The following is a 15,981-nucleotide window of genomic DNA, read 5'->3' on the forward strand; positions in this document are numbered from 1 at the left end:
GGCTGCCGTCTATGGGATCACACAAAGTCAGACACGACTGAAGCGACTTAGCAGCAGACTTAGCAGCATCAGTTTAAGTCATTTCTAGAATTTTCCCTTAATAAATCAAGACTCAAGAAATTAAAACAAACAAGCAATCATAACAAATTCAAATTTGATATGCATTAGTTATGCATAACAGGGAAACAGGGAAATATCTAGTCTCTAGAAGAAGAATTTTATTTTTTGCTCATACTGGAAATAGTGTCTTTCTACTTTCCCTTCATCTACAAATATCCCAAGGATTTAGGCAGTTTTAGACAAAGGATCCTCTTTAGGTATACCTCTTTAGGTAGCCCACCAGGCTCCTCTGTCCATGGGATTCTCCAGGCAAGAATACTGGAGTGGGTTGCCATTCCGCTCTCCAGGGGATCTTCCCCGCACAGGGATTGAATCTGGGTCTCCTGTATTGCAGGCAGATTTTTTTAACATCTGAGCCACCAGGATAGCCCCTTAGGTAAAAAGTTCAGTGTAACCTGGTAGTTTCATAAGCTAAGCCATTCTGTCACAGGAACACCTTACAATTAGATTTTTTTCCTACTTGTGAAATGTCTCTTAAGCTGTCATTGCTTTCAGGTGGTTTTAGAATATGGGTCTGCACATGTGTAATTGCTCAGCATTCTTCAGTATTCTATCTGTAGCTCACCGTTTTGATCCACACCAGGGAAAGCTGGGATATGAGGAGAGCCTGAATGTGAGGCAGAGTCCAAAAGTGTCAGAGGCAGGAGCACAGGACAGATTTTAAGTCTGGAAAACTGTAACTGGGGCACTGTGCATTACTGAGCTGAAGTTTCCAAGCTTCAAAGTCGTCTTCTTAAATCAGTGAGAACTTGTGAAATTTGGAAAATGGCCATCTTGCTCCACAAATGTCCTCGTTAATTCATCAGCTTTAAAATTTACTCTTTCTTGAAGGAAGTAGAAATAAAACGTAACACTGGGGTTTACACCATCAGCTTCATTATGAAAACTGAGTACAAGGAAACAAATAACACTCTAACAGGCAATGATAGTATGATGTAATTACAGATCACAGATGCATGTAAAGGTGCAAAGGAGACCCAGATGCCGTGTGCTTGCAGTTCTGCTTGTTGTCAGCAGACCGCACTCTCAGCATGTGGAAGTGTCAGGTCAAAGAATTCCAGGAAGAACTAAGGCAAGAGATTTCAGAATCGTACTCTAGCTTGTATTGGGACCGAAGATGATGTCACATGCCTCCTGATTAACAAACTAGAGTCAGTTACCTAGTACTGATTTGTTCTAAATATAATAACTAATTTAAATATGTATGTGCACAGTCGCTCAGTTGTACCCGACTCTTTTTGACCCCATGGACTGTAGCCCACAAGGATCTTCTGTCCATGGAATTTTCCAGACAAGAATACTGGAGTGGGTTGCCATTTCCTGCTCCAAGGGATCGTCCCAACCCAGGGATCAAACCTGAGTCTCTTGCATCTCCTGCATTGGCAGATGGATTCTTTACCACTGCACCACATGGGGAAGCCAGTTTAAATGTAGGCCTAATAATTAATAAAGAATGAGACCAAACAGAGAGATTTTGTGCTCTTTATGCAAATATAATTATCAGTGTGTCCTCATTAAATAAAACCTAGGGAATTTAGTAGTCTTTGAGCTGCTTTTTAAATATTTTCTACTATTTGTAGTTTAGAAGTCTTGGGAAGGGACCTTCCCTGGTGGCTCAATAGTAAAGAATCCACCTGCCAATATAGGAGACTCGAGTTCAGTCCCTGGGTGGCGAAGATCCCCTGGAGAAGGAAATGGCAACCCATTCCAGTATTCTTGCCTAGGAAATCCCATGGACAGAGGAGCCTGGTGAGCTATGGTCCATAGGGTCACAAAGAGTTGGAAACAACTTAGTAACTAAACCCAAACCTAATCTTGGGAAAGTTAATTAAACTCTCTAAGATTCAGTTCCCTTATGATTAAGTGAGGATACTACTGGTACCTACTCTTTGTCATGGAGTTGCAGGATCAGCCTGGAGTCTGGCATACAGTGAGCACTGATACGGTAACTGTTGCCATTACTATTACTAATATACTTTTATCTAAAGACTCCCTCTAGCCCCCACCTTGTTGAAAATAGGCAGGGATATAAGGAAATGAATAAATAATCAAAATGCATGCATTTTATGTGAATGTATTTGCAAAACTGTTATTCTTTTTCTGTCTTGTTTAGAAAATTGTTAAACACACAGAAATGAACCTCCCTATAGCCATCACTCAGCTTAACCAATGATCAACATTTTTACCAATTTTGGGATTTTTATCCCCAATATTATTTTTATGAAATATTTCAAAGCAAGGAAGTTAAATCATTCCACCTGCAAATACTTGAGTATTCATCTTTAACCATATAATTGTTTTGAAAACATAATCATCATGCAACACGGAAAATGAATTCTTATGTCAGTTCAGTTCAGTTCAGTCACTCAGTCGTGTCCAACTCTTTGCGACCCCATGAATCACAGCACGCCAGGCCTCCCTGTCCATCACCAACTCCCGGAGTTCACTCAGACTCACGTCCATCGAGTCCGTGATGCCATCCAGCCATCTCATCCTCGGTCGTCCCCTTCTCCTCCTGCCCCCAATCCCTCCCAGCATCAGAGTCTTTTCCAATGAGTCAGCTCTTCACATGAGGTGGCCAAAGTACTGGAGTTTCAGCTTTAGCATCATTCCTTCCAAAGAAATCCCAGGGTTGATCTCCTTCACAATGGACTGGTTGGATCTCCTTGCAGTCCAAGGGATTCTCAAGAGTCTTCTCCAACACCACAGTTCAAAAGCATCAATTCTTCGGCGCTCAGCTTTCTTCACAGTCCAACTCTCACATCCATACATGACCACAGGAAAAAACATAGCCTTGACTAGCCGCACCTTAGTCGGCAAAGTAATGTCTCTGCTTTTGAATATGCTATCTAGGTTGCTCATAACTTTTCTTCCAAGGAGTAAGCATCTTTTAATTTCATGGCTGCAGTCACCATCTGCAGTGATTTTGGAGTCCAAAAAAATAAATTCAGCCACTGTTTCCACTGTTTCCCCATCTATTTCCCATGAAGTGATGGGACCGTATGCCATGATCTTTGTTTTCTGAATGTTGAGCTTTAAGCCAACTTTTTCACTCTCCTCTTTCACTTTCATCAAGAGGCTTTTTAGCTCCTCTTCACTTTCTGCCATAAGGGTGGTGTCATCTGCATATCTGAGGTTATTGATATTTCTCCCGGCAATCTTGATTCCAGCTTGTGTTTCTTCCAACCCAGTGTTTCTCATGATGTACTCTGCATAGAAGTTAAATAAGCAGGGTGACAATATACAGCCTTGATGCACTCCTTTTCCTATTTGGAACCACTCTGTTGTTCCATGTCTGGTTCTAACTGTTGCTTCCTAACCTGCATACAGATTTCTCAAGAGGCAGGTCAGATGGTCTGATATTCCCATCTCTTTCAGAATTTTCCACAGTTTACTGTGATCCACACATTCAAAGGCTTTGGCATAGTCAATAAAGCAGAAATAGATGTTTTTCTGGAACTCTCTGGCTTTTTCCATGATCCAGCGGATGTTGGCAATTTGATCTCTGATTCCTTTGCCTTTTCTAAAACCAACTTGAACATCAGGGAGTTCACAGTTCACATATTGCTGAAGCCTGGCTTGGAGAATTTTGAGCATTACTTTACTGGCATGTGAGATCAGTGCAATTGTGCGGTAGTTTGAGCATTCTTTGGCATTGCCTTTCTTTGGAATTGGAATGAAAACTGACCTTTTCCAGTCCTGTGGCCACTGCTGAGTTTTCCAAATTTGCTGGCATATTGAGTACAGCACTTTCACAGCACCATCTTTCAGGATTTGAAACAGCTCAACTGGAATGCCATCACCTCCACTAGCTTTGTTCGTAGTGATGCTTTCTAAGGCCCACTTAACTTCACTTTCCAAGATGTCTGGCTCTAGATTAGTGATCACATCATCATGATTATCTGGGTTATGAAGATCTTTTTTGTACAGTTCTTCCATGTATTCTTGCCATCTCTTCTTAATATCTTCTGCGTCTGTTAGGTCCAGACCATTTCTGTCCTTCATCGAGCCCATCTTTGCATGAAATGTTCCCTTGGTATCTCTCATTTTCTTAAAGAGATCTCTAGTCTTTCCCATTCTGTTGTTTTCCTCTATTTCTTTGCACTGATCACTGAAGAAAGCTTTCTTATCTCTTCTTGCTATTCTTTGGAACTCTGCATTCAGATGCTTATATCTTTCCTTTTCTCCTGTGCTTTTCACCTCTCTTCTTTTCACAGCTATTTGTAAGGCCTCCTCAGACAGCCATTTTGCTTTTTTGCATTTCTTTTCCATGGGGATGGTCTTGATCCTTGTCTCCTGTACAGTGTCATGAACCTCCATCCATAGTTCATCAGGCGCTCTATCTGTCAGATCTAGGCCCTTAAATCTATTTCTCACTTCCACTGTATAATCATAAGGGATTTGATTTAGGTCATACCTGAATGGTCTAGCGGTTTTCCCTATTTTCTTCAATTTGAGTCTGAATTTGGTAATAAGGAGTTCATGATCTGAGCCACAGTCAGCTCCTGGTCTTGTTTTTGCTGACTGTATAGAGCTTCTCCATCTTTGGTTGCAAAGAATATAATCAATCTGATTTCAGTGTTGACCATCTGATGATGTCCATGTGTGGAGTCTTCTCTTGTGTTGTTGGAAGAGGGTGTTTGCTATGACCAGTGCATTTTCTTGGCAAAACGCTATTAGTCTTTACCCTGCTTCATTCTGCATTCCAAGGCCAAATTTGTCTGTTACTCCAGATGTTACTTGACTTCCTACTTTTGCATTCCAGTCCCCTATAACGAAAAGGACATCTTTTTTAGGTGTTAGTTCTAAAAGGTCTTATAGGTCTTCATAAAACCGTTCAACTTCAGTTTCTTTAGCGTTACTGGTTGGAGCATAGACTTGGATTACTGTGATATTGAATGGTTTGCCTTGGAGATGAACAGAGATCATTCTGTCGTTTTTGAGACAGATTGCATCCAAGTACTGCATTTTGGAGTCTTTTGTTGACCATGATGGCTACTCCATTTCTTCTGAGGGATTCCTGCCCGCAGTAGTAGATATAATGGTCATCTGAGTTAAATTCACTCATTCCAGTCCATGTTAGTTCACTGATTCCTAGAATGTTGACATTCACCCTTGCCATCTCTTGTTTGACCACTTCCAATTTGCCTTGATTCATGGACCTGACATTCCAGGTTCCTATGCAATATTGCTCTTTACAGCATCGGACCTTGCTTCTATCACCAGTCACATCCACAACTGGGTATTGTTTCTGCTTTGGCTCCATCCCTTCATTCTTTCTGGAGTTATTTCTCCACTGATCTCCAGTAGCGTGTTGGACACCTAATGACCTGGGGAGTTCCTCTTTTGGTATCCTATCATTTTGCCTTTTCATAACTGTTCATGGGGTTCTCAAGGCAAGAATACTGAAGTGGCTTGCCATTCCCTTCTCCAGTGGACCACAGTCTGTCAGACCTCTCCACCATGACCCACCCATCTTGGGTTGCCCCACAGGCATGGCTTGGTTTCATTGAGTCAGACAAGACTGTGGTCCTAGTGTGATTAGATTGACTAGTTTTCTGTGAGTATGGTTTCAGTGTGTCTGCCCTCTGATGCCCTCTTGCAACACCTACCATCTTACTTGGTTTTCTCTTACCTTGGGCATGGGGTATCTCTTCACGGCTGCTCCAGCAAAGCACAGCCGCTGCTCTTTACCTTGGATGTCATCTAATACCATATTTACATCCCCATATTTGTCTTAGAAATGTCATTTTACAGTTATTAATGGGTTGGGACATGGGGGAAATGGGAAAATGTTGGTCAAAGGGTACAAAGTTTCAGATATGCAGGATAAATACATTCTGGGGCTCTAATGTACAGCAGTGTGACTATAGTTAACCATAGTGTATTGTATACTTGAAATTTGCCAAGAAAGTGAAGTCACTCAGTCGTGTCCGACTCTTTGCAGCCCCACAGACTAGACCACCAGGCTCCTCCGTCCATGGAATTCTCCAGGCAAGAATACTGAAGTGGGTTGTCATTTCCTTCTCCAGGGGATGCTCCCAACCCAGGGATCGAACCCAGGTCTCCCATATTGCTGGCAGACGCTTTACCGCCTGAGCCGTTTGCTAAGAGTAGATCTTAATTGTTCTCACATACTCAAGAGTTGCGAAGGGATTGAAATGTTAATTAGCTTCCTTCTGGTAGACATTTTGCAAAGTATGCATATATCAAAACATCACCTTGTACATCTTAATTACATGTGATTTTTTGGTCAATTATACCTCAGTAAAGCTGGAGGGAAAATCTGTTTTACAGTTAATTTATGTTTTAAAAAGGAACTGTTTTGCAGTCAGTTTATTCAGATCAGGATCCAAATAAGGTCTACATATTGCATTAGTTTGTCCTGTCTCTTGACTTTTTCTTTTTTTGCCATTGCTGCTTTAAGAGAAATCAGCTTTACTGACCTTTCTGATTTAGGGATTTGCTTCCTTGTGGCATTATGTAACTTTTCTGTTCTCTGTGTTTCTTGCAATCTGGTTTTAGATGTAGATATTTGATTGGCTTCAGGTTAAATTTTTTTTCCTTAGTCAAAAATACACCACAAGTGATGGTGTGCAATTTCTGTTGTATCATCACATCAGGAGGCACATAATGTCTGGATGTCCCAAATTTAGTGGAGCTAAGACTGATCTGAGGACTCACTTGGTGTCTACCTGACCCTTCACTGCAGAATTCCTTATCAATCTTTCACCTAGGGACTTTCCTGGTGGTCCAGTGGCTAAGACTCCATGCTCCCAAAGCAGGAGGTCCTGGTCAGGGAAGTGGATCCCACATGCCACAACTAAGAGTTCGCATATCACAACTAAAGATTCTGCATGCTGCAGCAAAGATCAAAACTCCTGAGTGCGCAACGAAGACCTGGCGTGGCCAAACATTAAAAAGAAATCTTTCACCTAACCATTTTAACATCCGTTAATGATCGCTGCTTTGAAGTATTATTGCATTAGGGACTGCATAATAGTGAATTTCTTATTCTGTCATTTCTTCTGCATTTATTAGTTGGAATTCTTCCATGAAGAAGAATTTCCCCCTCATTAACTACTTGATAACCCTGGAAAAATAATCTGTATAGAAGAGACAAAGAAAGTACTTGATTTTCCCCTTTATTTCTAAATATCGTGAGTAATGAATTGCTGCACTAGAAACCTCCAAGTGGTCCTTTTTATTTCAAATAACTATAAAGTTATGGATTTTATGTATTTGGTGTGTGCCAATCCTTTGTAGCCATTATTCTTTTTTGGTTTTCAAATCGTCCCCTCTTAAACCAAATGAGATTCTTTCAGGTTGGTTCCTATGTCCTTTTTGACGTGACTTCATTGATTTAAGATGAGCCTTTGATGAATTTCTTGATAACTTTCTACATTTCATGCTCCAGACATTCAGCCACCACTCCTCCATGGATCCTTGGTTCTTTTTAATGGAAAATGGTATTTAGAGATCACAAATTGAGCACCAGGACTGCTCATTGCTATTGAGTTGTCATTATATCTATATCTTTTTGGTTTACAGAAGCTATTTTTTAAGAGAAAAAAATCAAAATCAAAACATTTGTACCAATATATCCAATCAAATTGAAGATTACATAATTTTTATTTGATGTCTTCAATCTGATGTTTATGTTTATTTTCTCTTAAGCTGATAAGTTTGGTTTCTAATGACATTAAATAATCACTTACATGTTTAATCCTAAAATACACCAGTAACAGTTTTAAAATAGAAATAGTAATATTGCAACTATTAGTAAAACTTACTAATTTCCCCACAAGTCTTTGCCACAAAAAGTAACACACAAAAGCATTTTCCACTTAACAATTTATTTTGATGATCACTGCATTTCATTATATAGAGACTTTTAAAATTATAGCTGCATTCCATTAGACCTATGTGGATTATTTTAAATTTTTCTGACTCAGACTTCATATTATTTCTCACGTTAATATCTGTTGAATGTTTATGATAATCTACATATTCCAGAAAAATTATAATTAGACCAAAATTCCTAATAATCTGGCTAAATGAAATAAAGATAGAATGTAATATTATTAGAAAAAGTACAAACGCTCAACTAAACATAGCTGTTTAAATACACACCAGTTGAGAGAGAAAAAAGGACTCCAAAATTGTACGTGGGAGAATCTAGCCTGGAACCTATCATTTTACTGCTAATTAGAAAATGGTTCCCATTTGTCAACATGGATTCTCTGAAAACAGAACCTCAAGCAAAAGCTTATACACAAACACTTAATTTTGATGGGGAGGGGTCACGTGTGGTCCCAGGGAAGTGGAAATGAGAGGGAAAAGGAAGTAAAGGAGGGAAAGGAGAGCATAAATGGAACATGTTTCTGAGCTGGCTTCAGCTCTACAAGGAACCCTGCTGGTTTCATAGTGGACGTCCTTGCATGGGACTTCCTGTGTTCCTCGGTTGTGTCACCTGGCCCTGGCAGGGTTGCTAGAGAAGCCAGAGCCTGTATTGGTCCATTCAGACTGGTGACCAGACACAGGGGCTTCTCCTTGTCAACTTCTTGTTGAGGAGCTCTTTGGTCTATGAGGTGGCAGAGTGGCAGTGTGGGTTTCTCCCACTAAGAGGCCAGCCAGACCCTGTGGTAGGTCCAACCAATCTGCAGTGGCACAAGAGCTAGGTCAGATTCACAATTCTAAATGAAATCATCTAAGTTTTCTATGTCTTTGGTAGAAAAATAATTTATGAAAAAGAGCTAGAAAGCATCTTAATGCATCTAATATTTTTTCCTTGACTTTAAGCAAGATCATAAATTATTTTATTTTTTAAAATTCTAAAGGGTATTTCACAATTTACCTCAGTAGCCCTTTCCAGTTTCTAAACATACCATTTTAAACCTTAAAAAAAAACCTGACTATTCTAATTTAGCAACGTGAGACTTCGGTGGATTAACCCTTAGGCTAATAAAACTACTAATCTTTTAAAAATTCTAAAACATGATAATTAGAGGATGATAAAGGCTAACTTTCTCAAATTTTGTGTGAGATATAACTTTTGTATAACAAAATTCATGATTTTTTAGGAAGAAATCAGAATTTCTGACAAAATTATTAAGTATTATAAGCATATTATGTTAAATTCTAAACATTTTGAGAAACTAGCTTCTCTCATTATCTATTGATTATCACTCAAAAGTCTAATCACTTAACCAAATGTTCTCTTCTCTGTATTAGCGTAATCAGTCTGTTTTTGTTGTTGTTTTGTTGTTTTTGCTAAATATCTCTAATTTGAGTGAATCTTTGACTTGACCTGTTCCAGGTCTCTTGTGGCAATTTTGAAACAAAGCTTCACACATGCTCATAATTAAATTATCTGAATAATTACAATAATTATAATTATTCTTATGATTCGATTATCAAATATATATAAATATTGTTGTGATAAAAGAGATGACTCTTATTTTTTCCTTAATGATCATGTGTGTATGTGTCTTATTTTCCATCTCATTCTAATTAGCACATTATAGTGGCAATGACCTTTAGGATTCTATGAGAGAAAAAAGTTCTGTTCAAAGACTGCAAACTAGCTTGAGGTTGTGCCCTGACATGTCACTGTATTAATATATTGATAGTTCAGTTCAGTCGCTTAGTTGTGTCCGACTCTTTGTGACGCCATGAATTGCAGCATGCCAGGCCTCTCTTTCCATCACCAACTCCTGGAGTTCACTCAAACTCACATCCATCAAGGCGGTGATGCCATCCAGCCGTCTCATCCTCGGTCGTCCCGTTCTCCTCCTGCCCTAAGTCCCTCTCAGCATCAGAGTCTTTTCCAATGAGTCAACTCTTCGCATGAGGTGGCCAAAGTACTGGAGTTTCAGCTTTAGCATCATTCCCTCCAAAGAAATCCCAGGACTGATCTCCTCTAGAATGGACTGGTTGAATCTCCTTGCAGTCCAAGGGACTCTCAAGAGTCTTCTCCAACACCACAGTTCAAAAGCATAAATTCTTCAGCACTCAGCTTTCTTCACAGTCCAACTCTCACATCCATACATGACCACTGGAAAAACCATAGCCTTGACTAGACGGACCTTTGTTGACAAAATAATGTCTCTGCTTTTGAATATGCTATCTAGGTTGGTCATAACTTTCCTTCCAAGGAGTAAGCATCTTTTAATTTCATGGCTGCAATCACCATCTGCAATGATTTTGGAGCCCCCCCAAAATAAATTCAGCCACTGTTTCCACTGTTTCCCCATCTATTTACCATGAAGTGATGGGAACAGACGCCATGATCTTAGTTTTCTGCATGTTGAGCTTTAAGCCAAATTTTTCACTCTCCTCTTTCACTTTCATCAAGAGGCTTTTTAGTTCCTCTTCACTTTCTGCCATAAGGGTGGTGTCATCTGCATATCTGAGGTTATTGATATTTCTCCTGGCAATCTTGATTCCAGCTTGTGCTTCTTACAGCCCAGCGTTTCTCATGATGTACTCTGCATAGAAGTTAAATAAGCAGGGTGACAATGTACAGCCTTGACATACTCCTTTTCCTATTTGGAACCAGTCTGTTGTTCCATGCCCAGTTCTAACTATTGCTTCCTGACCTTCATATAGGTTTCTCAAGAGGCAGGTCCTTTCTCTTTCAGAATTTTCCACAGTTTCTTGTGATCCACACAGTCAAAGGCTTTGGCATAGTCAGTAAAGCAGAAATAGATGTTTTTCTGGAACTCGTAAATGTTAGTTACGTTTATGTGGAAAGAAGGAGGCTGGGAGAGGGAAGGAGAGAGGGAGAGAAAATATTTCTTGCAAACTCCTGTCTCTCCAATCTTGGATAACATTGTTAAGAAGAGCACAGGTGCTCACTAGATAGCTTTTGAATCAGTGAATGAATGGGTACCCCTCTGGGACTATTAGTTACACTGTTACTTGAAGGCAAAGAGATGGAGTAGGTATTTTCAGCTCTCCTTCTGTCCTAGGGTTCTGTGGTTTCTTTGACTACTAAAAGTTGGTTAGGTTGCAAATTTATTCTGTAGTCTTAAAAACAAAATACCTTCACATAAAAGGCAGGGAGAAAATATTCCTCAACATGTCCAGGAAAATCTAATAAATACCTTCAGTAATATGGATAAAGCAATGCAAATTCATTAAAAAGGTGTGTATCAGTGGCACTAACTTGTGGCTGGAAGAACTTGAGTTGTGTCAAAGTTTATTCTATCTAACGTTAGCTGTCTTGGTGTCCATTGTGCACATATGAATGCAGGCGGCTGCCTTTCTGAGGTATACTCTCTAGCTGATCAAGGAAAACTGCTGAAGTCATGAGGCTGCTCCAGACAGCCCTCATGTGAGTCATATGAAAGCTCCCGCACTGCTGACCTCTGGCAAAAAAGGGAGTGAACAAGGACAGGAGAGGCAGAGCGAGAGAGGCTCAAGTGCCGGTGCTCTCCTTGAACCTAGAAGATTATGGGTCAAGAGCTGTGTGCAAAGGCTTTGCAGCCTGGATGCAGCTGCCATCGCTGTTGGGAGGGAGGCAACGCACACAGCTGTCAGAGGAGCGCGCCTGTGATGACGGAGGCTGCGATCGAGGTATTCATATCCCAGGAGCATCTCTCTCTACTGATAAACAGAGTTCCGAGGCTCTCTTTCTGTAGCAGGGTCTGCTTTTCCTGCATTAGGACTAAGGCAATAAAAAGAAAATTCTATTAAAGTCACAAAGAATGTGTGGCTGTTGTTATCAAATTTGGGGATTTTCTTTTAAGCCAAAAGGGAAAAATAACCCTATGCTTTGGGCTGAACAAAATTCACTTGCCTTGCAGTCAAGAAAGTTATTCTCTTGAAATCTCTGAAGTACTAAATTAGCGAGCTGAACCTCAAAAAACAAGCTGCAGTATTTGGTATCCTATGGATTAAAAATGTCAGTAATTAGCTCACGGCTATCAGCAATGCTGTACAGGAAAGTTATTCCCCTAAAGAGGTAAATTAAAGGGACAAGAAAAAGAAAAGTCTAGATCTAACAGAAAAATTGGAACCCATCCATCAGAGAAATTTAGGTTAACCTAAGTGTCTAATGATAGATTTTTAGGTAAAGAAAGAATGTTGTGTTTTAGCAGCTGATATCATTATGGGTTTTTTGTTTTTTTAAAGGAACTGATGTTTAAGAAAGGTACATTTTGGAAGTGTGGGAAGCTTAGAAAACATTTGAAGAGTTAACATCAGGCAAATAAAGAAAAAGTGGTTTATGCTAGCCGTTGTCTTGACTTTGCATAAATTTTATTCCTGCACTTTCCTTTTTCTCTAGCTAACAGACCTAAAAGGAGCATCATGTTCCATGACTTCATTTCACCTCAGGGGACTTCAGGCTGTGCATGCCCGGAAGTTCAAGAGTAAAAGGCCACGGAGTAACAGCGATTCTTTTCAGGAAGAGGATCTGAGGCAAGGTTTTCAGTGGGTGAGTAAGCAGCTGATGTTGATCAACAGGAATTTAATGTGTACTTGTCTAGGAAGGCTGGCCCTTTTTTCAAGACAATTACTGAGCAGACCTTCCCAAGCACATTCTGCAACGTTGTCTAATTTCTCTGGGGGGAAAAGTCAGCACTAAAAAAATGCTCTTTTCTTTCCCCCCTCCTCACTCCTCACTCCCCTTATGCAGAGGAAGAGCCTCCCCTTTGGGGCAGCTTCATCTTACTTGAACTTGGAGAAGCTGGGTGAAGGTTCTTATGCAACAGTTTACAAAGGGATTAGCAGGTAAGTGACTCATTAGCTGGGAGAGACTTTAGAGATGAGGATTTCACCCCGAGGATTTGACATTATGAAGCCAGCTGACACATGGTAGAAATTCAGGGCCTATGCAAGACCCCACTGTCAATAAGGAACGACATAATGACTGAAGTAGCCTTGAAAGAAGACAGACTTCCCTTGCCCCAATTAAAATCAGCCCACTAAGATGTTTATCAGCTTTTCCTCCTTTTGAGTCAATTCACATTAAACTTTCTCAATTACTGACCATCACTTGGTGGGGAGTACAGTGGATAAGGTTGTCATATGCTTCCTGAAACACGACAAGGGTTTCACTAACACCCGTGAGTTTGCTCCTTCCTTCTTCAAAGTAGAAGAAGCCTTCTTAGAAGATACTGAAGTTAGTTTCTACAAAGTAAGACCTAGTATGCAAAGATTGATTTATCCTGAGTTTTCTACACTTGCAAATTACACAAAAATGGCTGGAGAATAAAAAAGACTGTTAATCCAGAAAGCGAATACCCATTTTGGTTAATAAAAGCTATATTAAACTTATTTGAGAGAGTCATGAACTTCACTGCTCTTTCAAGGTGGGATAGTCAAGAAGGTCTGATTTCCTTAATTTACGTTACTCCAGTGGAGAAAAATAATGTATCAAAGTGGTTTAATGTTAATTTTTTTTAATTTAATATAAATACTACAAAACTAAGTGTTTATTATGTATGTTAATACTTGTGGTATTGTAGTATTGTTTTTACTTGTTAAAGGCAGGTTTGGAGGAGATACCATTTTAAATATATTATGTAGAAACAAGATTTAACTCACTTCCATAGACTATCTTAGGAACTAAGAATATAAAAAATTTCCTTCAAAAGATTCATCCTAGTAACAGAATGAAAAATACACTAGAAATATGCACTCTGTCCAAGTTCACAGAGATGTATGTAACAGTATGTTAATTGCAGCAAGACTTATAATAGAAAGGGTGAAAGCCTGGTTACTAATATCCATTAATGGAAGACTGGCTAAATTATTACTACACAGTGAATAGTATGCAAACATCTAGCGTATAAGGTAGACATATATGAAGAAAAGCAAGTTACAGAACAAAATATGATCTCATTTAGGAAAAAGAGCACTGTTCGTGTATAAATTTGTGTGTGCTTAGAGGAATCTGGAAAAATCTAAAAGGGACTATTGAAAGTGGCTACTTTTAGTGGTTGAAACTGGAATGGAGGAAGATCGCTCAAACTTTTCACTGTATTTCTTACCATAAAAGTGTTATATTCATAATTTAAAACAAGTTAAAACATACCATAAAGATAGATGTCAAGAAAGCATTTTATAAATTCAACATCAATTACTAGTTTTTAAACTCTGAACAAAATAAGAATAGAATGATAATTACCCATCATGATGTAATTTCAGATCAACAACTTGTATACTTTTTCTTTGCTCAATACTAGTGACATCACCATTAAGTTAGAGTAGGGCAAGACTGCCCATTATTTTCTATTGTTAAAGATTATCAGAAGCATTCTAGCTAATGCAACAAGGAAAAAAGACTGAATATAATTTTTATGGATTATCGAATTGTCTACTTAAAAAACCCAAAGAGAATCATCTAAGAAACTTGAAATAGTGAGATAGACCAACTAGGTCATCAGTTATAAAATCAAAATATACTTATTAACAATTGCCTTATGTATCAGCAATAAGCATTTAATGGAAAATATTTTAGGGGAAATTATTCTTAAAATAGCCACAATAAAAAGTCATTAACATTAAAAAATGGGCAGGATTTATATATAAGATTTACTAAAGGATATAAAGACTTGCAAAAGCCAGAAAGGGATTCATTCTACTTGTATTTATTAAGCACTTACTATGTTGTTGCTGTTGGTTAGTCACAACTTACCAACTTAACCAACTTACAACTAAATTAGTAAGTCGTGTCCATTTCTTTTGCAACCTCGTAGACTATAGCTTGTCAGGTTCCTCTGTCCATGGGATTACCCAGGCAAGAATACTAGTGTGGGTTGCCATTTCTTTCTCCAGAGAATCTTCCTGACCCAGGGATCAAATCAGCATCTCCTGCATTGGCAGGGTGGATTCTTTACCACTGAGCTACCAGGGAAGCCCTACTTACTATGTGCCAGGCACTATTTTAGCCAATAAGGATTCATTGAAGAAAAAAAGTGATAAGTACGGAGTGTATGTTCTAGTGATGATAAGAGAGGCAATAAACAAACAAACTCTTTGACCAAGTTTGTCAAAGAGTGAAAATGTTGGAAAAGAATAAAACAGGGAAGAGGAATAGGGAGTGCCGGCATGGGGTGGTGAATTACTATTTTAAACAGAGTGATGAGAGGCGGGCTCACTGAGAAGGGAACACTTGAACAGAGATTCTGACAAAGGTGAGGCATGAACTGCGTGGGTGTGTAGTGGAAAAGGACCTCAGGCAGCGGGAACAGTAAGCAGCAAACCCCTGAGGCAGGAGCAGGCCTGGCATTAGAGGCAGTGGGTGGAGGACTTGAAGATAGGAGGAGTTGCAGATACAGTAGGGCCATTGTGTAGAGTCTTGTAGATCATTCCAGGGACTCTGTAAGGATATTTAGATTTAAAAATCTAGTAATACAAGGATGTTAATGATTCAATAATTTAGAATTTTAATGTATTCTAAATATGTTCAAACACTACAATAATTAAAATAGTGTAGCACGAGTACAAGAAAAGACAGATCAAAGAAATAGGATTTGTAAGGCCCCAAAGAGTCACAAATCCAAGTATTAGTAAGATCTAATATACAATCACTGTTCACGGGGTTCTCATGATTGCTGGGAGAAATATCAATAACCTCAGATACACAGATGACACCACCCTTATGGCAGAAAGCGAAGAGGAACTAAACAGCCACTTGATGAAAATGAAAGAGGAGAGTGAAAAACTTGGCTTAAAACTCAACGTGTAGAAAATTAAGATCACGGCATCTGGTCCCATCACTTCATGGCAAATAGATGGAGAAACAGTGGAAACAGTGTCAGACTTTATTTTTTTGGACTCCAAAATCACTGCAGATGGTGACTGCAGCCATGAAATTTAAAAGACACTTGCTCCTTGGAAGAAAAGCTA

The 15,981-nt window shown here is 39.2% G+C and overlaps 1 protein-coding gene across 1 annotated transcript in view; it reads left to right on the forward strand.

The window, feature by feature from the left end:
- Window positions 1–11,577: 11,577 nt before the first annotated feature.
- CDK15 (cyclin dependent kinase 15) overlaps window positions 11,578–15,981 on the forward strand; it is a 91,100-nt gene continuing 86,696 nt past the window's right edge. The window contains exons 1-3 of the mRNA XM_068968964.1: window positions 11,578–11,700; window positions 12,413–12,562; window positions 12,764–12,858. Coding sequence (XP_068825065.1) covers window positions 11,578–11,700; window positions 12,413–12,562; window positions 12,764–12,858 — 368 coding nt within the window. The remainder of the gene's footprint in view (window positions 11,701–12,412; window positions 12,563–12,763; window positions 12,859–15,981) is intronic.

The sequence above is a fragment of the Capricornis sumatraensis genome, chromosome 3 (assembly GCF_032405125.1).
Source record: "Capricornis sumatraensis isolate serow.1 chromosome 3, serow.2, whole genome shotgun sequence".
In the NCBI taxonomy this organism is placed as follows: domain Eukaryota; kingdom Metazoa; phylum Chordata; class Mammalia; order Artiodactyla; family Bovidae; genus Capricornis; species Capricornis sumatraensis.